This window comes from Mya arenaria, chromosome 17 (genome assembly GCF_026914265.1).
Source record: "Mya arenaria isolate MELC-2E11 chromosome 17, ASM2691426v1".
NCBI classification, from domain to species: domain Eukaryota; kingdom Metazoa; phylum Mollusca; class Bivalvia; order Myida; family Myidae; genus Mya; species Mya arenaria.
Window position 1 is genome coordinate 38,382,478 of NC_069138.1, and position 24,093 is coordinate 38,406,570.

Here is a 24,093-nt window from a genome sequence, read left to right on the forward strand (position 1 = left end):
CCGAAGTTCTTGGCGGAGATGACCGAGTTGTTACGATCGCAACAACACATCCAATCACAATACCCATACCGTTCATATTGTCGTTGGCGAACAGACCAATTACACAATTTTCAAAACCAAACGAGCGGTTATAAGCTTTTCTCTTTTATTTCCTTATTAAACTTACCCTACCCTTTGCATGCGTTTACATGTATACTTATATCGACGGAATGCCCATTAACGTATTGCTTTTTAATATAATTCAAATCCTGTGGATATTAAGTGAAAGCTGGTATGAAGATGAAAGCAATTGATCGCTGCCACAATACCTAATGGAAAACTATGTGAATTTTCAAATTAAGGTTTCAATTTTAGCAGTGTTTATTACGGGCTAACGACAAAGGCATTTTAAAATTTGCTGCATAATTCATTTTCTACTAATAGCACGTATTCAACTGGAAAGTAATATTAAATATATATTTATTATTAAACACCGTACGCGCCCAATATTGATCTTTGTGACTGGTAATTTATAACTCTTAATTGAAATACGGAATTTGAGAGCAGCAAGCCGCTGCCAAGCATGAAATAAGCCACCATACGTTCATAACCAAGGCTCTTAATTATAAACTTATTAATATTCATCCTTCAATTTGTTTAGTTATGATTGTCAATCACCTTTATTGTAAAACATGCATTCCATTCTTCATTCCCCGCCAGAATCAGTAAATTTTACCTTACAAAAACTATTAAAACTAGCTACGTATGTTGAGGGTTGAACTGAGTTAGTACATAGGCGTCAATATGTCAATTTGTTATACTAAATAAAAGCTGATTATATTTCGTACAGCGACTTAGCCGAATTTGCGATTTTATGATTTTTTCAGTAAATTTAAATGACAAAAGTTTCGGAGTTTGGTGAGAATTGAACCTACGACGAACTATTTCTTGTGAATCATTCAAAATTGAAAACAATGTTTAAAATGTAAGGGTAAAATGCTGTGGATTCCTGTGCTACGCTCGAACAAGTGTCCACACTCTCCATGGCTATTTCGGTACAGTTTGTGTTGCATTTCGATGCGTCTCACTAAACAAACTCTGTCAATATTAGCATAGCAGATGTCGATTGTCCCATAGTCTCATTTTGTGTGGAGAAAATTGATCGCTATGGTTTTAATGGACTGATTCAGTACATTGTTTGAGTGTATTAAAAGTAATAAACGTCTTGATACGCCATGTCGCAGGTCCAGAATAGATGCAAATTTCACAAAGGCGTGCACGTATTTGAAGACATTTTCCCCACAACATGACAAGCTGGCGTTGTGACTACGGATTCATCGCATGGAAAACTAAAACAAAACTTACGCGAATGCACAACATATTGCGCGACGCCACCCAAACACGATTATTATTTTATCGCTTAAAACGTCTGTTGATGTAATTAAACTCTCCCCGTGTAATTAAATTCCCCTCTTTTTGCAGACTGAGTTAATTTTCTGATTCACAAATCATAACAAAGATTGTCGACCGATAGCGAAAGATTTCTTCTAGCGCCAGCTGTGTTTGAGTCGGTTAGAATTTCACAAAACCTTACACCCTAATTTAAATAATAGGCACTTCTGATATCCTCATTTGGGAAAACTGATTGGCTCAATTATGGGGAAACCCCATCGCTAATGGGAGCGGTTTATTTAATGCAGGGTGTTCAGGTCTTTAAGCCGTTCTATAATATCGAGCTTGTTCTGTATGGTATCGAAAATACAATTTGTCTGAGATAGATAAACTTGTCATGGCTTTAACGCTGTCAGTGGACGTATAAGAAATTTATTATAAACGCAATCAACTATTTTTTGCTCCCTATGAGATAAACACTCAGGATATTCAATAAAACTGGAAATTATGTAGTGGTTCAGTTTCATTTCGGTGGGAAATTTAATTTGCTAATATCGGTTCATTTGTATTCATTATCTAGCCGCTGTGACAGATTGGACATTAGTTATTTGCTTAATATCCTTCCCTTTAATAAGTGGAAACGATGAAGATTTTAATCATTTCAAGCGAGCTCGTTTGACTAATGCACAATAAGGAAAGTTAATAACAGAAAAGCTGTATCATTTATATACAGAGGCAGCTAGTTTATCATGCTGATTTCGGTTTAACAAGTATCGTAATTCTTTCGGTTGCTACGAGGAATATTACCGTCTGTGCGTGTAACAAGTTATAAAGTGTACATGCAATCGTTGATATGTTTCTTAAAAGTGTTTACCTCGCACATGTTAACATGAACGTGAACTAACTGTGACGTACATACGGATACAGATGGAATCGTACATCCTACTATTTAAGGGTAAACCTATGTGATAAGTGACTCATATGACAAGCTTATTTGACTGTTTGTTGACATTTTCTTAAAAGTGCCCCATCCCTACCTGTATAGGAAGGGCACCGTGTGCACAAGCTGTGAATAATATGTTGATATAGATGGAATCGCACCTTAAAGGTATAAAAAGTTACTGGAATCGTGATAAGTCAAAGTTCACGTCGTACAAAGTGCATTTACAATAATTTGGTCATAAACACAACTCGTTATCAGCGTGACGTACTCAGCGTGACGTAACGAGGGAGTACACGGGGGCCACGTGCGGACGGCCGACGTTGAGGCGGCGATCGGTTGCTCTGGCAGGAATAGCAGCTATGACCCGGGGTAAGGCATCTTTACATTTTACAATAGTTTACACTTATCGTTTGCTCGATTACAAGGAGCCTGTGTATATAATTATTTAAATGCATGCACCATGCAGGCTCAAGATAGTGTCGTGCCTGTCACGTGATCATAGTAGAGACCAGTCGAATGTTGACCAGGTCTTGTAATATTCATGTAAACTTAGTAACATTTTATATATTGCAATAACATATATTCTGATTTATGTAGATACTGGGTATTTTGGGCCGGTGAGTTTTGTTTGGTTTAGAAAATGAGTTGAGTTGAGTTGAGTTGATGCCACGAAGGTCTCGTACCATAATCGGTAACAACCGTATGAATTCGTCTAATACCTTTTGCCGAATATTGATCAAACCACCGGCTTTCCGGGGACAGTCGCACACTTAAACTGTGATAGTTATTGCACTAGACCAACTCACTTGTTATATCATGTTGTTTAGTCTACACAGTCAATATGACTTTCCTAGTCACTGACTAAGTCTATGTCTTCACGTCAATTTGACCAGCTTCGTTTACTTGGCAGGTCAGTTTTAACAAAAAAAATTATCCCTTAATGTCACTCGAGCCCTTACAATGGACCCTCGATGAACGCTTAAATAAGATAACCTGTTTCTCTGGATTGTTGTCTTTAAGTACCATAATTCTTTTCTTAGAATAACGACGTATGACATAATGTATTTAGCATAGATAACACATATAGGATACCTATTTGCTCCAGTTAATGATTACAATATATTTGCAAAGTATTTTCATATTCCTATTTTGATGCATAGCAAATTGTTAACCAGATTATTAAAACATGTACTATATCAAAGAATTTGAGCAAAATAGTTGATAAGATCCTATCTTCATTTTGCTTTTCAGTGACTTTTTAACAGAATGGAAAGACACACACACAGACACATAGACACGCCAATCAGAGACAGACATACAGACAGACAGACCGACGGACGGACGGCTGGACGGACCGACGGACAGACAGACTCAGACAGACTTATTTTTTTCTTAAATCCATATACACGCCTTACTGTTCATATGATAACGCACATGGGAATACCAGAAACACGAGTTGTTTTTGACTAATGGGGATGCTTATTTCAAAGCTATGTGTGTTCAAATATATGTTCTAAGGCCTTGATAAAACAGAGTAATATTCAGCAAATATCGTAAGTTGATTAACTTGCCCTGATGATAACCATGTGTCTCAAAACTGCTGAATGTTTTAGGCGTTTGTCCCATTGTGCTTCTGATTGAGATCGATTGGGTAATTAGGGACATCTGTTTCAAATAGACGCTTTAAAACAGTTAATTTAAGTTTGCATTTATCAATAAACGGGAATGGTGAATCATTAAACGAGGAATTGCTATTAAACTCACTACAATAGCAATTAAAATGAGAAATTACATGTTGGCCAATTTTAGAATTCATTTTCCAATTAAATTTTGCTCTCTTCATAAAAAATGTCATGTGCATCGGTCGGTTTGTCAGATTTCCTATTAGAAATTCTGTCACAAAATGAGTCCATGTCAGTTTAAGTATTTTAGTTTGCATTTGTCAAATAAGATCAAACCATTATTTAAACACGACGTAAGTTCTTTTTTTTATTTTTCCTTTACTAATCTTTTAATTCCTGGGCCCGGCTTATGTTTTACTAATCTTTTAATTCCTGGGTCCGGCTTATGCTCTACTAATATTTTAATTCCTTGGGCCCGGCTTATCATTTTTTTTTAATTCCTGGGCCCGGCTCTTACCCAATTATAGAGGTTTTCAAAATGATGAAATCACAATCCGCCTGGCGATCTCATTTGCAGAGCCAAGAGTGTAAACACTGAGTATTCTTTGCAGTTTTAGGGGCGTACCCTTTTTCTTGCGTCCCTCCTTCAGAAACGATATTTATTTGGTTAAAAGAGTTGGCAGGGGGGATCCACTCCAGAGAAAATTTTAGCAACTTCTAGTCTAAAATGGTGCATTTTTGGCGTATTTTATTACTTTTCCTCTCTCATATTGAAATTAAAAGTTAACTTGGACGATTTTGGGGGGGGGGGGGGGGGGGGTGGGGGAGGGGGCGCCGGGTGAATCCGCAAGTGGGTTATATATGTAAGAGCCCTACAAAAAGATTACTCCTGACATGGAAATGGAAGTGGCACCGTTGCTTAAATGTAAACTGTATAATGATATAGTTTGTATTTAAATGCTTTACATATTTTTAAAGCTGGGCCACTGAACCGAAAGTCATGGAACACATTTGCCCTCTTGTATTTGTATAGCCAGTTCACTGAACCGAAACACGGTATATGGCGGAACGCCGATTTTTTAGCCAGACGAATGATGAGTCGAAATAAAGTGTTTAAGTAGGCTCCGTCATTTCATAGCCAGCCCGATGAGTCGAAAAGACAAGGTTAAAGTCCGCAACCCATTTTTAATGTCCAGTCCAATGAGCCGAAAATATATGATATACGGCCGCTCACCCAGTTGTTTTAGCCAGCTCAGTGAGCCGAAAACAAATAGTATAAGGCCGAGATCCATATTTGAAAAGTCAGCCCAATTAGTCGAAAGTACGTGGTCCCTACCCCCTCCTTATAGCCAGCCCAATTCTAAAGAATCTTGCACACATGTATACGTATACTTAAATTGGGGTTTTCATTATGTTATTCGTGGTATTACTATCCCCATCTTCTTTATGTCTATGACTCTTTTGTTTCACAGTTTGCAAATAGACACTCAGTGTCCGTGTATGCTCTAAATGGAAGCATCACAATTGTCACGTTTCCGTGGCAACCCCTTACAGGATAGGTGGTAAACCGAACCACCAACGTTGTTTCAGATGCGTTATATTAGCATGTACTATATAAAAGAGGCAACGTATCACCCCCAACATTCATTCCTTCTTAACGACACAGTAAGGATAGACGTTCTTGTTTTCAGAAGAAGAAAACAACGTTTGTCATTTATAGCGCTAAAGTCTAACTTTCTCGTGCACAGGAACCCGAGAGTCGAGCGGACTCGTCCAAAGCCCTATGATGAATTCCAACAGCCAATCAGCACACGCAGATGGCGGAAGTACGGTGCGCTCGTGCGCGGGTTGCGGCGCGCGCATATACGAACGCTTCCTGCTGCACGCGGTGGACCGGTATTGGCACACCGGATGTCTCAAGTGTTCGTGTTGCCAGTCGACGCTGGGCGACTTCAACTCGTGCTTTGTCAAGTCGGGCATGATCTTCTGTCGCAATGACTACTTCAGGTAGGTCTTCATGTTGAGTTTAGATAAGAAGGTAACAGGGTTTGGCAGCAATATCAGCAAATAATGCATGCCTAAGGCAAACAGTAAGGTATTACAAACGCCTGATTGGTGTTGTTTCAGTTGTTTGCGACGTCATACCTGCAAATTAACTGTTCTGTTTTTTTAAGGCAAACCATTGGTTGAACATTCGATGATAAATGATATTTATATAACTCCTTTTATCATATTCTTACCATCACCAAGTTACGAACGTTTTGGTGCCCAGCATTGCTTTCATTTCAATTGCACTGCATTTCTTTCGCCTCAACTTGATTTGCTAATTCTCATGATTTAGTTTAATTTTACTCAATTCGACTATATCCATGCAGTTTCTTTTAATAAAGCAAAAACGAATAAGAACTGTTTTTCACTCTGGTGCGAATGTATTTGTTCTAGCCAGTGCGATAGCGCGAAACACTTAATAACCCACATAATTAAACCAATGAATAACAAAGTTTGGATTTCGTTAGAATTTCTAAATGATTACCACAGTTTATTGTAAAAACAATACGGTCCAATTGGAAGATATATAATGCTTCGTGGATTTTTCGGGTTTTTCTTCCAAACTTATAATTAATGTAACGAATCAAGTCGATGCAACCACGTCGTTAAAACCACGTCGATGCAACCACGTAGATGCAACCACGTCGTTGAAACCAAGTCGATGCAACCAAGTCGATGCAACCACGTCGTTGAAACCAAGTCGATGCAACCAAGTCGTTGAAATCACGTCGATACAACCACGTCGATGAAACCAAGTCGATGCAACCAAGTCGATGTAACCACGTAGATGCAACCACGTCGTTGAAACCAAGTCGATGCAACCACGTAGATGCAACCACGTCGTTGAAACCAAGTCGATGTAACCACGTAGATGCAACCACGTAGATTCAACCACGTCGTTGAAACCAAGTCGATGTAACCACGTAGATGCAACCACGTCGTTGAAACCACGTCGATACAACCACGTCGTTGAAACCAAGTCGATGCAACCACGTCGATGTAACCACGTAGATGCAACCACGTCGTTGAAACCAAGTCGATGCAACCAAGTCGATGTAACCATGTAGATGCAACCACGTCGTTGAAACCAAGTCGATGCAACCACGTAGATGCAACCACATCGTTAAAACCAAGTCGATGTAACCACGTAGATGCAACCACGTTTTTGAAACCAAGTCGATGCAACCACGTAGATGCAACCACATACTACCACGTCGTTGAAACCAAGTCGATTGAACGACGTAGACGACCACGTCGATGCAACCACGTCGATGCAACCAAGTCGATACAACCACGTCGATGCAACCAAATCGATGTAACCACGTAGATGCAACCACGTAGATGCAACCACGTCAATACAACCACGTCGATGCACCCAAATCGATGCAACCAGGTCGATGTAACCACGTAGATGCAATCACGTAGATGCAACCACGTCGTTGAAACCAAATCGATGCAACCAGGTCGATGTAACCAAGTCGATGTAACCACGTAGATGCAACCACGTCGTTGAAACCAAGTCGATGCAACCACGTAGATGCAACCACATCGTTGAAACCAAGTCGATGCAACCACGTAGATGCAACCACGTTTTTGAAACCAAGTCGATGCAATCACGTAGATGCAACCACATACTACCACGTCGTTGAAACCAAGTCGATTGAACGACGTAGACGACCACGTCGATGCAACCACGTCGATGCAACCAAGTCGATACAACCACGTCGATGCAACCAAATCCATGTAACCACGTAGATGCAACCACGTAGATGCAACCACGTCGATACAACCACGTCGATGCACCCAAATCGATGCAACCAGGTCGATGTAACCACGTAGATGCAACCACGTCGATGCAAACACGTCGTTGAAACCAAATCGATGCAACCAGGTCGATGTAACCACGTAGATGCAACCACGTCGATGCAGCCACGTCGTTGAAACCAAGTCGATGCAACCACGTCGTTCCAACCACGTCGATGCAACCACGTCGATGCAACCACTTCGTTGAAACCAAGTCGATGCAACCAATTCGATGCAACCACGTCGATGCAACCAAGTCGAAGCAACCACGTCGATGCAACCAAGTCGAAGCAACCACGTCGATTTTACAACGCCGATACAACCAAGTCGATGCAACCACGTCGATGCAACTAAGTCGATACAAACGCAGCGAATACGATTCAACCAGTTGTTTTTTCTACCGTATGCTCGGAGAAGTCCACTTAATCAGAACGGGTGCGGTTGCGTGTTTTCAATTATGGTAGAATTAATTATTAAACATTTAATTTCCCCGTCGCTATACAACTGAGGCTCATGATTAGAAGTTTCGATGTTGATTAAATAAAACAATGATTAATTTTCCCGCACCAATATCCGGCCTCATGCGATCTCGGGTACATTACTGGCGACCCAATGTGTCGCTCTTGGGCTTATGTACTTTCTTAAAGAAAACTAGCATATCGGAAATAAGATCGGAGAATCTTTTAATCAAAATCCTGCAAAATTTCACTTGAAGCATTCTCTTCTTTTATTTGATCCTAATCTTTATAATGTAACACTTGCACGGATTTGCAAATGCGTTATTACCTGTTTTATAGTACAGGCCAAGTTAGACGGGGTGGGGGTGGGGGTTAAAAGGGAGTGAGTTCACTTTAATTTTTGGTAAATCGGATCGGTGAACTAAAACTGTTGGAAAGCCGGATACGCTGTGCAGTTTGGGATCGAACCAACGAAACTGATAGGAATGTATCTTTATTACTGATAAGCCTTTTTGCAAGTTTATTGAGTTTCGCTATGTTATTTAACTTCGATGATGCGGACACCGAAATTCTCTTGCCAATTTGAGAGTGCAATATTTATTCAATTAAACCCCTGTGTACGTAAAATTTGTTTGTTAAAAAGCTAATTATGAGATGGATTACTAGGTGCTTTCTTATCGTTTTATTGAATCCATGGTCTCAAAGTAGGACTTTAGAATGCATTTTAATGAAACAGAAAATGGAAAAGAAGCATGAACAATAAACAAAATTAAAACATTAATTAGGCGTCCCGGGTAGAGTAAAAGCCCGCGGTAGCTCGATTCATGTTTTAATTAAAATACCTATCACTATTTGAAAATTCCCCAAAGTTAATTCCCTGTGATAAAAACTTAAAACATATGGCAATGGTATTAGAGAGTTAGAAGGCATTCCCAATATTATAAAGATATATTTAGATAATGAATATTAAAACCTGCTGTGGCAATTTCAAAACCAATTACTTGATGTTTTTATTAACACTGTTTTCTTATTCCATTCCCGATCGCTTGTTAATTAGGTTTTTATGAGAACTGAATTCTTGTAATTATGTTGTGTGTATCAAGTGTACACAGAGCGATATTGAGCCCCTTTCTAAGGCTTAATTATGTTTGTACTAAATTATTGGTTTCATTAAGCAGGCTAGTTAATCATGTTTGTGGGAAGGCTAATGAAGAACCATTGAAGCCACTTTGGACATCTGAAATGGCCCATTGATGGCTCACACCTTTAGATCGGGGTTAACATCAGTTGCATGGCCTTTTGATGGCGCCCACCTACAAATCAGGTTTAACAACAGCTGAAATGGACAAATGAAGGCATATACCTTCAGATAAGGTATACCAACTGTTGAAATGTCCCAACAATGACACGGACCCTTAAAGACCATGCAGTCTCTCCCAAGACGCACTGATTCTCTTTTGGAAATTAAAGTCATACCAACTGTTGAAATGTCCCAACAATGACACGGACCCTTAAAGACCATGCAGTCTCTCCCAAGACGCGCTGATTCTCTTTTGGAAATTAAAGTCATACCAACTGTTGAAATGTCCCAACAATGACACGGACCCTTAAAGACCATGCAGTCTCTCCCAAGACGCACTGATTCTCTTTTGGAAATTAAAGTCATACGTTTGTACACTTCTTGACTCTTTAAAAGGACATCAATATACATCCTTAGATCGAACTGATTGGGGTCACCCTTCAGATTGCTTATGAGGCGATACTTCTTAGCGTACGTCACGAACTATGCAAATACGCATATATATATTTATCTATATATATTTATATGTAATTTATGCTTTGTGGAAACTTCAACAAAAACAATTATATCTGAATAAATGGTACAACAATAACTATATGTTTTACATATGGCGGGCTGATTCTGGTAAAAGGTTTAATTAAGTGTATGATGTATGGGTTAATTACTTGAAAGCTGTTATCTGTCTCAACAGCGAGTTATGACAGGATAATGGAGCTATCCGCCCTTCTTGCTAGGATTTATAAACTGTTGCAGCTCAGTGGGAGGATAGCGTGTACAATGGGACGGACTTGTCGTAAATGTAATGCGTGTTTTGTAATCAAGCCAATATGGAAGACAAATATCAGTTTTAATAGATAAACATAGTGAAGAACGCGGTTGGAGCGAACTGACTGGCGTGGCAGACAGGCAGATAGACATACATGTATTTAGTGATAATGAATATTTTTTTTTTTTACTGACATATTATTACATATGTTCCAGATTTTAGTGTCATTGAGCTTTTAATGGACATCAACAAAACACTAGAATATCATTGAACATGACCTCTTTCCAAGTAACTGCCATCAAACATTACTTTAGTATATCATAGACTACAAACCTCCTTCCAAGTAACTGCCATCAAACATAACTTTAGTATATCATAGACTACAAACCTCCTTCCTGAAAACTGCCTTCCAACATAACACTAGTATACAATATAACATGACCACCTTCCAAGAAACTTCAATCAAACATAACACTAGTATACAAAAGAACATGACCTCCTTCCAAGAAATCGCCATCAAGCATAACACATTTATACTATAGAACACGACCTCCTTCCTAGAAACTGCCATCAAACATAAAACTGGTATACTATACAACACGACCTCCTTCCTAGAAATTGTCTTCAGACATAACACTGGTATACTTTACAACACGACCTCCTTCCTAGAAACTGCCTTCAAACATAACACTGGTATACTATACAACACGACCTCCTTCCTAGAAACTGCCTTCAAACATAACACTGGTATACTATACAACACGACCTCCTTCCTAGAAACTGCCTTCAAACATAACACTGGTATACTATACAACACGACCTCCTTCATAGAAACTGCCTTCAAACATAACACTGGTATACTATACAACACGACCTCCTTCATAGAAACTGCCTTCAAACATAAAACTGGTATACTATACAACACGACCTCCTTCCTAGAAACTGACTTCAAACAAAACACTGGTATACTATACACACGACCTCCTTCATAGAAACTGCCTTCTAACAAAACACTGGTATACTATACAACACGGCCTCCTTCCTAGAAACTGCCTTCAAACAAAACACTGGTATACTATACAACACGACCTCCTTCCTAGAAACTGCCATCAAACATAACACTGGTATACTATACAACACGACCTCCTTCATAGAAACTGCCATCAAGCATAACACTGGTATACTATACAACACGACCTCCTTCCTAGAAATTGTCTTCAAACAAAACACTGGTATACTATACAACACGACCTCCTTCATAGAAACTGCCATCAAGCATAACACATTTATACTATAGAACACGACCTCCTTCCTAGAAACTGCCATCAAGCATAACACTGGTATACTATACAACACGACCTCCTTCCTAGAAACTGCCTTCAAACAAAACACTAGTATACCATAGAACACGACCTCCTTCCAAGAAACTGCCATCAAGCATAACACTAGTATACCATAGAACACGACCTCCTTCATAGAAACTGCCTTCAAACATAACACTGGTATACTATACAACACGACCTCCTTCATAGAAACTGCCTTCAAACAAAACACTGGTATACTATACAACACGACCTCCTTCCTAGAAACTGCCTTCAAACAAAACACTGGTATACTATACAACACGACCTCCTTCCTAGAAACTGCCTTCAAACAAAACACTGGTATACTATACAACACGACCTCCTTCCTAAAAACTGCCTTCAAACAAAACACTGGTATACCAACAACACGACCTCCTTCCTAGAAACTGCCATCAAACATAACACTGGTATACTATACAACACGACCTCCTTCATAGAAACTGCCATCAAGGATAACACTGGTATACTATACAACACGACCTCCTTCCTAGAAATTGTCTTCAAACATAACACTGGTATACTATACAACACGACCTCCTTCATAGAAACTGCCATCAAGCATAACACATTTATACTATAGAACACGACCTCCTTCCTAGAAACTGCCATCAAGCATAACACTGGTATACTATACAACACGACCTCCTTCCTAGAAACTGCCTTCAAACAAAACACTAGTATACCATAGAACACGACCTCCTTCCAAGAAACTGCCATCAAGCATAACACTAGTATACCATAGAACACGACCTCCTTCATAGAAACTGCCTTCAAACATAACACTGGTATACTATACAACACGACCTCCTTCCTAGAAATTGTCTTCAAACATAACACTGGTATACTATACAACACGATCTCCTTCCTAGAAACTGCCTTCAAACACAACACTAGTATACCATAGAACACGACCTCCTTCCAAAAAACTGCCATCAAACACAACACTAGTATATTATGGAACACGACCTCCTTCCTGGAAACTGCCTTCAAACATAACACTAGTGTATTATAGAACACGACCTCCTTCATGGAAACTGCCTTCAAACATAACACTAGTATATTATAGAACTCGACCTCCTTCCTAGAAACTGCCTTCAAACACAACACTTGTATACCATAAAACACGACCTCCTTCCAAGAAACTGCCATGAAACATAACATTAGTATACCATAGAACACGACCTCCTTCAAAGAAACTGCTGCCAAATATTACTCTTGTATACCATAGAACACAACCTCCTTCCAAGGAACTGTTATCAAACATAACACTAGTATACCATTAAACACGACCTCCTTCCAAGAAACTGCCATCAAGCATAACGCTAGTATACCACAAAACACGACCTCTTTAAAAAAACTGCCATCAAGCATTTAACATTAGTATACTTTAGAACACGACCTTCTTCCAAGAAACTGCCATCAAACATAACACTAGTATACCATAGAACACGACATCCTCCAAAAAACTGCCATCAAACATAACACTAATATACCATAGACGACCAATGTTTATGTTCAATCAGCTAATTAGCAACGATCTGAGCAATGACCGCCATGTTTGGCAATGTTTTCGACGTTTCCTGTTCTGGTCTTTAAAAGCCCACAACGCAATCTATCTTCTCCCCTCTCATCCATTAAGACTGATTGCCTAAACGTCAGTCGTTCTGCTAAATTACACAAAATAGAGCAACAATAACATCACACAAAGTGCTTCCAGTTTTTATAACGTTGATATTAAATTGATAATCATGCATCCTTCTTCCCAACGTTTTTCAATTTTGTTTAATGGGTTTTTGTTATTATATTACGCACCAGATAGGAAAACGTTTATGTGCCGTTGTAAAAGGTTTTATCGAAGTGAATAAAGGAAACATTCCATGCGATAAGATTTTATTGTTTGTTTTACGAAAGATGTTTATGCTAAATGGAAAATGAAGGAAATATGAAAATGCCTCGACCACTTAAAAGTATTGCTTGTAATTGCTTTCGTAAAGATTTTTTCAAGAGATGTAATTCATGTAATAGGCTGTCATCTTTAGACTGTTCGAAGTCCTATTTCAGAACTTCAAACTAAACAAAAATATAGATCTACATGTTGATTCCACGAGTAATTGCCGCGCACTTTTATGTTTTCTGTTTTTAAAGGCACATACTCTATTTTTACAAGTGTGTTTATTTATATATACGAATAAAGAAAAACCGTTATGCCTCTTGGTCCTATTACATCCTGACTAATTACATGTCGACAAAAAAGAGGACGGTGTTGTTAACCTTCAGACTTATGGTGAACAATAGCGACACAAAGGAGGGCGGTGTTGTTAACCTTTAGAAAACATGGCGACACGAAGGAGGACGGTGTTGTTAACCTTCAGACTTATGGTGAAACATGTCGACACAATGGAGGACGGTGTTGTTAACCTTCAGACTTATGGTGAAACATGTCGACACAAAGGAGGACGTTGTTGTTGTTGTTAACCTTCTGACTTATGGTGAAACATGCCGACACGAAGGAGGACGGTATTGTTAACCTTCTGACTTATGGTGAAACATGCCGACACGAAGGAGGACGGTGTTGTTAACCTCCTGACTTATGGTGAATCATGCCGACACGAAGGAGGACGGTGTTGTTTTCCTTCTGACTTATGGTGAAACATGTCGACACGAAGGAGGACGGTGTTGTTTTCCTTCAGACTTATGGTGAAACATGGCGACGGTGAAACATGCCGACACAAAGGAGGACGGTGTTGTTTTCCTTCTGACTTATGGTGAAACATGTCGACACGAAGGAGGACGGTGTTGTTTTCCTTCAGACTTATGGTGAAACATGCCGACACAAAGGAGGACGGTGTTGTTAACCTTCAGACTTATGGTGAATCATGCCGACACGAAGGAGGACGGTGTTGTTTTCCTTCTGACTTATGGTGAAACATGTCGACACGAAGGAGGACGGTGTTGTTTTCCTTCAGACTTATGGTGAAACATGCCGACACAAAGGAGGACGGTGTTGTTAACCTTCAGACTTATGGTGAAACATGGCGACGGTGAAACATGCCGACACAAAGGAGGACGGTGTTGTTCACCTTCTGACTTATGGTGAAACATGCCGACACAAAGGAGGACGGTGTTGTTAACCTTCTGACTTATGGTGAAACATGCCGACACAAGGGAGGACGGTGTTGTTAACCATCTGACTTATGGTGAAACATGTCGACACAAAGGAGGACGGTGTTGTTAACCATCTGACTTATGGTGAAACATTGCGACACAAAGGAGGACGGTGTTGTTAACCTCATGACTTATGGTGGAACATGTCAACACAAAAGAGGACGGTGTTGTTAACCATCTGACATATGGTGAAACATGTCGACACAAAGGAGGACGGTGTTGTTAACCTTCAGACTTATGGTGAAACATGTCGACACAAGGGAGGACAGTGTTGTAAACCTTCTGACTTATGGTGAAACATGTCGACACAAGGGAGGACGGTGTTGTTAACCATCTGACTTATGGTGAAACATGCCGACACAAGGGAGGACGGTGTTGTTAACCATCTGACTTATGGTGAAAGATGTCGACACAAAGGAGGACGGTGTTGTTATTCATCTGACTTTTGGTGAAACATGTCGACACAAGGGAGGACGGTGTTGTTAACCATCTGACTTATGGTGAAACATGCCGACACAAGGGAGGACGGTGTTGTTAACCATCTGACTTATGGTGAAAGATGTCGACACAAAGGAGGACGGTGTTGTTATTCATCTGACTTTTGGTGAAACATTGCGACACAAAGGAGGACGGTGTTGTTAACCTCATGACTTATGAAGGAACATGGCGATACAAAGGAGAACGGTGTTGTTAACCTTCAGACTTACGTCGAAACATGTCGACACAAAGGAGGACGGTGTTGTTAACCTTCAGACTTATGGTGAAACATGCCGACACAAGGGAGGACGGTGTTGTTTACCTTCTGACTTATGGTGAAACATGCCGACACAAGGGATGACGGTGTTTTTAACCTTCAGACTTATGTCGAAACATGTCGACACAAAGGAGGACGGTGTTGTTAACCTTCAGACTTATGGTGAAACATGCCGACACAAAGGATGACGGTGTTGTTTACCTTCTGACTTATGGTGAAACATGTCGACACAAGGGATGACGGTGTTTTTAACCTTCAGACTTATGTTGAAACATGTCGACACAAAGGAGGACGGTGTTGTTAACCTTCAGACTTAAGGTGAAACATTGCGACACAAAGGAGGACGGTGTTGTTAACCTCATGACTTATGGTGGAACATGTCAACACAAAGGAGGACGGTGTTGTTAACCTTCAGACTTATGGTGAAACATGCCGACACAAGGGATGACGGTGTTGTTAACCTCCTGACTTATGGTGAAACATGTCGACACAAAGGAGGACGGTGTTGTTAACCTTCAGACTTATGGTGAAACATGCCGACACAAAGGAGAACGGTGTTGTTAACCTTCAGACTTATGGTGAAACATGTCGACATAAAGGAGGACGGTGTTGTTAACCTTCAGGCTTACGTTGAAACATGTCGACACAAAGGAGGACGGTGTTGTTAACATTCAGACTTATGGTGAAACATGCCGACACAAGGAATGACGGTGTTGTTAACCTTCAGACTTATGGTGAAACATGTCGACACAAAGGAGGACGGTGTTGTTAACCTTCGGGCTTATGGTGAAACATGCCGACACAAAGGAGGACGGTGTTGTTTACCTTCTGACTTATGGTGAAACATGCCGAAACGAAGGAGGACGGTGTTGTTAACCTTCAGGCTTACGTTGAAACATGTCGACACAAAGGAGGACGGTGTTGTTAACATTCAGACTTATGGTGAAACATGCCGACACAAGGAATGACGGTGTTGTTAACCTTCAGACTTACGTCGAAACATGTCGACACAAAGGAGGACGGTGTTGTTAACCTTCTGACTTATGGTGAAACATGCCGACACAAAGGAGGACGGTGTTGTTAACCTTCCGACTTATGGTGAAACATGTCGACACAAAGGAGGACGTTGTTGTTAATCTTCTGACTTGAATCATGTCGACACAAAGGAGCTGAAACTTGACGTGTAGTTTAATGGCACCAAGACTGGCTATATTATAGGAGTGTTCTTTAAGGATCCTAAAACCATATTACTGAAGTGAGGTTTAAGGGTACTAAGACCACATGGAGTCTAGTCTAATGGCACCAATAGTGTATGGCTGAAGTCTAGTATTATTACCCCAAGACCTCTCGGCTAAAGTCGAGCATAATGGGTGACTGAAGTATTATTATGGTCCAAATACCATATAACTGAATATCACTTATGTGACCTCGAACCCGGAGAACATAGAAGAAACCACTTGTCCGGTTTGGTAATCAAAATCCGAACTCGCGTTGTAGACCAATGGTCACATTAGCTCAGTCCATAGGTCAAACGATAAAGCTTTGGTAAGAACGTGGGTGCTAACCACACCGTCATACGGTAGATCAAAACCATTTTATCCCAAATTCCTGTACTTTGGCAATCAACAGCGGTTGCAGACATGGGGATATTTTTGACAGACCAGAAACTTAGCCTTAAATTGCGGTTTAATGATCCGGCTGGCTAACGGCTACTGGAAATCTTCCGGGGGTCGTCATGTTCATTAGGAGCCGGTGCTCAGTAAATAACATCATGCAATTGCGGAAATTTTACAAAATTCACTAACACTAATAACATGCGTCTGTTTGACAATGATCAGATTCGGAAATGTTCATTAATGATCCAACAAAGGAGCTCGTAATGAGCGTCTTAATGATTTCGTGCAGCGGCGCGATGAAATAGTGCTTAATACGTCCATTAGGTCGGAGGGAAGGAATTACCTAACGATGTAGCCCTTCTATGCTCATTATAAACTGTTTCTTGTAGTTAACAAGCTCCAGTATTTACAGAATATAATCAGTATTTTGTTATACTAGCAGCTTCATTACTCATAATTGGCCGCGAGCGCGTCTTCTTTTATTTCGCACGCGCTTCATTTCTCGTTTGTCACCACGAGATTCACTCGATATTTTGAATCTCATTTAAGAAACACAATAATTGCCTGATATATGAGACAATAAATTTTCTGCAATTAGCTGAAACTCTAGTTTCGAAGGCAAATGCTACAATCATAAGCACGGTGGCACTGTTTTTAAGTTTCGATAATTATACGTACATATAGATCCATGGCTGTACACGCGTATTATTAATTAGCGCAAGCGCTTTTAGTGTGCTGAAACGATGCACAGAAAACAAGAGACATCGCATCAGCCTGTTTTGTACGGCTTCATTTAGTTTAAATTTATGTATTTTACAACGATTGTGAAAGAAGTTATTACAACATTATCTTTATCACTTTCGTTTGTTCGTCGTTGCGCAAGGGAGGGGTCTTGTGTTGTGGCAGATGTGTATTGGGACGAAAACCCACTTTTCCGGCTTGGAGTTCACAAACCCAACACACTTGTGCTTTCTTTAAGCTCCTGACTCACTCTATGAGTTATAGCACAGACGCGCTGTAAGTGTTGATTTTCTTGTTGGCATACATTAAAGCTTTCGTCCCACGACCGTATCCCGCGTACAACTCCTTTAAGACTTCATTTGCATCTAAAGCATCACTACTACCACCACCAAAACAACAACCACCACAACAACAAGACAACAACAACAACAACAACAACAACAACAACAACAACAACAATAAACAACACACTCAAATCAAACAACAACCGCCAACAAATGGCCCTATCACCATCAGCACCACCGACAACACTTAATGCTGCTATTTTTGTATTATTGTTGATGATGATAAATGCATGTTATTCCTAATGATTACTGCAGACATAAAACAAGGTATTCGACATCTAGACCATCCACTTAAACAGATTTTATTTTGTAGTCGTTGAAATCTTCGTACTTAAACTTTTAAATATTTATCTGTGAATTGATGTTTACATTCATTCCAAAAAGCCAAGGCTTAATAAATAATTTGGATTTACCATAATATTCATTTTACATTATTACTTTTCTTAGAGAATAGCAAAACATCCCCTGACATTAGAAGCTCAATTTGACACTTTTTAATTAAATATGAGCTCAGAAAGAGTTGGTCTGCCAAAATGATTATTAAATCTGATTCTACCATTACTTTTTACATTTGCAAAATTTAATTTTTTCTTTACATTGCGATTTTCTTTATGAAAGTCTGTATAATTTAATATTGCAATAATATGCCATTTAATAGAACTAATAAAAACTCAACGATTTATCTCAAAATATTTAATAACGCACATCAAGCTGGTATTCATAAATACAACACGCATACAGACTCAGTCATGATCCGAGATGATTTTGGCGATTTAATTAAAAACCACATCCGCTCCTCTCCGTTAACCTACAGCGCGTGCAGAACCTGGACTTTTTAAATCAAGTTTATCTGGGGTTCCCTCCACATTCGATCACCTTCGAGTATTGAGCTCACTGAATTTAATTTGATTATATACGATTCAATAGTAATCATAAAGTGACTTAGTTGTTTTTGTTATTGCTGCGGTTGTTTTTCTGCTGTTGTTGTTGTTGGTGGTGGTGGTGTTTATTGATGATGAAATAACTTTTGATGATGATATTTGCAATAAAAGTGATGATGGTGTCTATAGTTGTCTGTGGTTGCTGCTGTTGTTGTTGCATTTGATGACGAATGTTTATGAACAAGTACCCGGGGAGAAAAAAACAACGTTATTTGAAGTAGTATGATACAGGTATAATTTTCTGCACCCACAACCAGAGTTACTGAAATTTCAAAAGAGCGCTTCAGCTTTCAATCAAGAGTGTAGTGGGTGGCGGAACTATTTTGTTGCCAAGGACAACGTTCAATAACTAGCATGCGGTATAAGTGAATAGCGTTGTTTTTTATCCGCATAACGTAACTGAACGGTAAAGCGCCGCCTACTTGTATCAGTTTCGATATTGGTTTTAATGTATAGACAATGTGTAACACTCTTAAACATGCTACATTATGTGTGTACAACCAACATCTCAGGTCTAGTGCAGTAACAATCACTTATTCATGTTATTGTTGATGTTTACTAAGACTATTATTCATTTTTTTCTTATATATTCGTCTACTTCCAGGCTATTCGGATCGGGCGGGTCGTGTGGATCATGCGGGCAGACGATCAGCGCGGGCGAGCTTGTCATGAAGGCTGGTCAAGCGGTGTACCACGTGAAATGCTTCACTTGCGCCACGTGCAGACACCAACTCGTCACAGGCGACAGATACAGCGTTGTGAACGGCGCCATTTTGTGTGAGCAGGACTCGACCAAGTGCGCGAAAGAACAGTGATGTATGGCACTAGGGCGGCGTGCGCCCTCCATGAACGATAGTTGAGGCGATGTCGTCATGCGCATGTGATAATCACAGGGAATAAATCGACGACGCCCCTTAATGCGAATGTCGAGAATGAGAATGTCAAACATTCAAGACGTAGCCGTGTCATCAACGGATATGTTCTGAGACATGTTTTTATTCGAAGCATAATTTTAAGTTTAAAAGGTCTCTCTCATGTTTCGGCACCAATTTGTTTTAGGTGATGTATCTGGAAACACTTATAGTTGAATCATTTTACTCTTGAGACCGAATTTGCAGAAATAAAATACATTTAAAGTGTAAAATAATGTTCTTCTTTTAGTGGGGTGTGAACACTGTCCGGTACAGTCAAGGAAAAACAAGAAAACAAACAACAAAACCTCTCACCCACAAGGACTCATACACTAACATAACGATAACTTAATATTTACGCTAGTTACTAAAGCTATTCAAAATTTTGGACATCGAAGTTAGACAACATTTGTGCATATATCAATACTTGTTGGAGGGTTCCAGCCTTCAGTATCTTTGTTTTAATACTTCCAATGATTTGCCACACATTATTGTGTCATACAAAAACGTGCGTTTTACAAAAACATGAGCGAGTACCTTTAAAACGGTAACTTATATCCAAGTTATTAGCGTTCCAAGAAAATTCGTTATTCGTTGATTTTATATGGGGTGCATGTGATCCTTACCAGGGGCCCACAGTGCTCAGCTACTTTACCATTTAATCATTTTCACATTTGTATCGTGTTGGTTTTATGATTTTTTTCTTCATTTTAAGACAAGTAATGAATGTTTCTGCATATTTCATCACATGCTGTACACTGTTTCTTTGTTGTTAAAAATTATGCATGTTGTACGGTCTACTTATTGCACAAAATGTCGAGTTTTAAGGTGACAGAAACATCAGAAACATTGGGCCGATTGGCCAGAACATTGTTAAAGCTGCACTATCACAGATTTACCATTTTTACAACTTTTTTATTTATTTTTATTTTTGTCTTTGAAAGAGCAAATTTTTGCGTAAATATCTGCAAATCAATGATACAATATTGCTGACAAAAGATCTGATCGCAGATTTTCATATTTCCGTTCGAAAACTAATGTTTTACGGTTTAAACCGTTACTAACGGTTTAAGAAAAATGCATAAAACATCAATTTTTGAACTTAAATATAAAAATCTGCGATTTATTTTTTTGTCAGCAGTCTTGTATCACTCGTTCCAAGACAAAAAATTAAAAAGTTGGTAAAACGTTCAATCTGTGAGAGTGCAGCTTTAAAGTTAATAACCTGATTAATGACATCGTTGTTTACTTTAAACGGGAAATATTTTAAGATGTGGTTATGTATTTAAATACAAGAAGTACAGCTGAAACAGTTGTGTCAAACCTTGTTTGAAATATTGCCGATCATAATTGTAACATTCCCAGATCGGTAAAGATTTAAAATTGAACAACGATGACTGTAAGAACGCCGTTACCTTAAAAAAGCTCTGAACAATAATGTAACTTTTGCATAGGCTTGTATAGACAAGATATTGAAGAGAGTAACTTATATTTAGGACTGCTAGAATAGTGACATACAAAGAAACGTAAAGTATATTTTTACTAATTTCTGTTGATTCGATGGCTCGGATCAAAGACTACGGCCTAGAAATAAGTACCAGTGGCCATTTATGTGAGCGTCCAAGAGAAAGTGCCACAGGTGGCCTAAGCTCGAGAGGATGAGTGACGGAAGTTACAAAACTGTATAGCTTAAAATGTGAAAGGTACACTTTAACAGTTTGCGAATCTTCCTCCACTCCTGCGTCAAATGTGTGAGAACACAAGACACATCTGTTCTGGGATGGAGAGTCCCTGACATAGCATAATGAGTGTTTAGTGAAACTTTGTCCAACAAAACAACACAAACTTGTTAATATGTTTGAATTGCTTCCTCTTTTTATTGAAACGATCCCCTAATGTTATTTACTTGTATACCCAGCTGCCAGAAATGGCCATAACAAAATTTTCAGTCAAGGACAGCAGGTAAAGAGATCGGAGACCGATACCTGACAAATCATCATTCAATCCTTAAGTAATAGTTAGATGACATGAACATAATTCTTAATGATGGGTAGAGTGAGCGAAACGAACGAGCCTTTTCTTAATCATTAAGAATTACTTCAGGTCATCTAACTGACTAAGAATACAACCTCATTGGCTGATACATTGTCAATGCAATTTCTGAAACAGGGAGTCTGTATGGGATGAGGGGTAGTAGGCTGATATTTAAACACCCGCAAAAGTTAGAGTTCTAAATGATAAAGCCTAGTACTTAAAGATTGCCTATCTGCAATTTCATTGGCTGATAATGTAGGTTGTATTCTAATTGACGTTGTAGAATATTTGTCCATGTTGTTGCCCTAGTGGTATTGTTAACTGTTTTGGAAATTTGCTTGACCATTTGTTACCAACACTGTTGTGATATGTACATTTGCAATATTTCCAAAAACAGTAAATATCTTAACTCGTTACACTATTTGACCATTTTTTCATGATTCTTCAAAAGATTTCTAAGCAATGGGTGGATTTTGCAAATGGTTACACATGTGAAAAATACCACTTTATAACTGCATCGGTATTTAACTCAAAACTTGTTAAAGCTATAATCATGAAACTTGGTATATGTATAACGAGTAATAAAGATGCACTGCGCTAATGGATGCAATATACAAGATATCATTGTAAGTCTGCCGCTGCATTGTTTCTACATACAATTAACTCAGATCATATGGCCTAACAGTTATCTTACCCCGACCCATCAGGAGGGGGAGTGGATTTAGGAAGCCTTGAAGTATCTCCCCCTCCACTCGACTCCCAACCGAGAGCTTCAAACCATTTAAGTAAACTTTATTCCTAATAAAGGAATACTTATCATAGGTAATATTATATGAACTGTTTTATAGGCGGGCGTGGGAATTCCTCCTCCTCCCCGTGGGAATCCGCCTCCTCCCCGTGAGAATCCCCCCTCCTCCACACGGGAATCCCCCTCCCCTCCGTTTCCTCCCACACACATTCGCATTGATACCGCCAATGCATGTTATAGCATCTGAGATTGCAATACATCTACATTCAAAATAACAACTTATGATACTAGTTTGTGTCATTGTACCCGGTGTCAATATGTATTCTGAATTTAGCGTTTGATTATATGATTTCCTGTTGTATCAGTGACTAGTATCATTGAACTAAACATTGCACACTGGATGTTTGTATGACTTGAGTTGTTGTTGATTAATTAACATTATAAAGATATTAAATATGTGAGCACATGTTTAACTTTTTTTTGATTATTGTCGAATCATAACTGTCCTTACTATGGCCCATTTGCAATGTACACTCTTTAAAATGTTAACTCTGGTCCATTTGCAATAAACATGTACCTTTTCATCGAAATTAAGTATTGCCCATATGCAATGTAAGCTATGACCACTTTGCAATGTACAATAATTAAGAATATTAACCCTGGCCCATTAACAATGTACTTTCTTTTAGAATGTTAACTCTGGCCCATTTGCAATGTACTTTCTTTTAGAATGTTAGCTCTGGCCCATTTACAATGTACTTTCTTTTAGAATGTTAACTCTGGCCCATTTGCAATGTACTTTCTTTTAGAATGTTAACTCTGGCCCATTTACAATGTACTTTCTTTTAGAATGTTATCTATGACCCATTTACAATGTACTTTCTTTTAGAATGTTATCTATGACCCATTTACAATGTACTTTCTTTTAGAATGTTATCTATGACCCATTTACAATGTACTTTCTTTTAGAATGTTATCTATGGCCCATTTACAATGTAAATTCTTTTCGAATGTTATCTATGACTCTTATGGAATTTACATTTTTTAATGTCTACTATGGCCCATATCAAATAAAGCATGTTTTTCGAATATTAACAATGGCCGTTTTGAAATGCAAATTCTTCTCGAATGTTAGTTATGGCCGATTTGAAAAGTACATTGTT

The 24,093-nt window shown here is 39.0% G+C and overlaps 1 protein-coding gene across 1 annotated transcript; it reads left to right on the forward strand.

Annotated features, from left to right (window-relative positions):
- The first annotated feature begins 1,734 nt into the window (after nt 1-1,734).
- On the forward strand, nt 1,735-23,396 carry LOC128224767 (LIM domain transcription factor LMO4-B-like). Its single transcript, XM_052934793.1, has 3 exons — nt 1,735-2,683; nt 5,685-5,943; nt 19,842-23,396. The coding sequence occupies exons 1-3, from the start codon at nt 2,674-2,676 to the stop codon at nt 20,050-20,052; spliced, it is 480 nt and encodes a 159-aa protein (XP_052790753.1). The 5' UTR covers nt 1,735-2,673; the 3' UTR covers nt 20,053-23,396.
- The last annotated feature ends 697 nt before the right edge of the window (nt 23,397-24,093 follow it).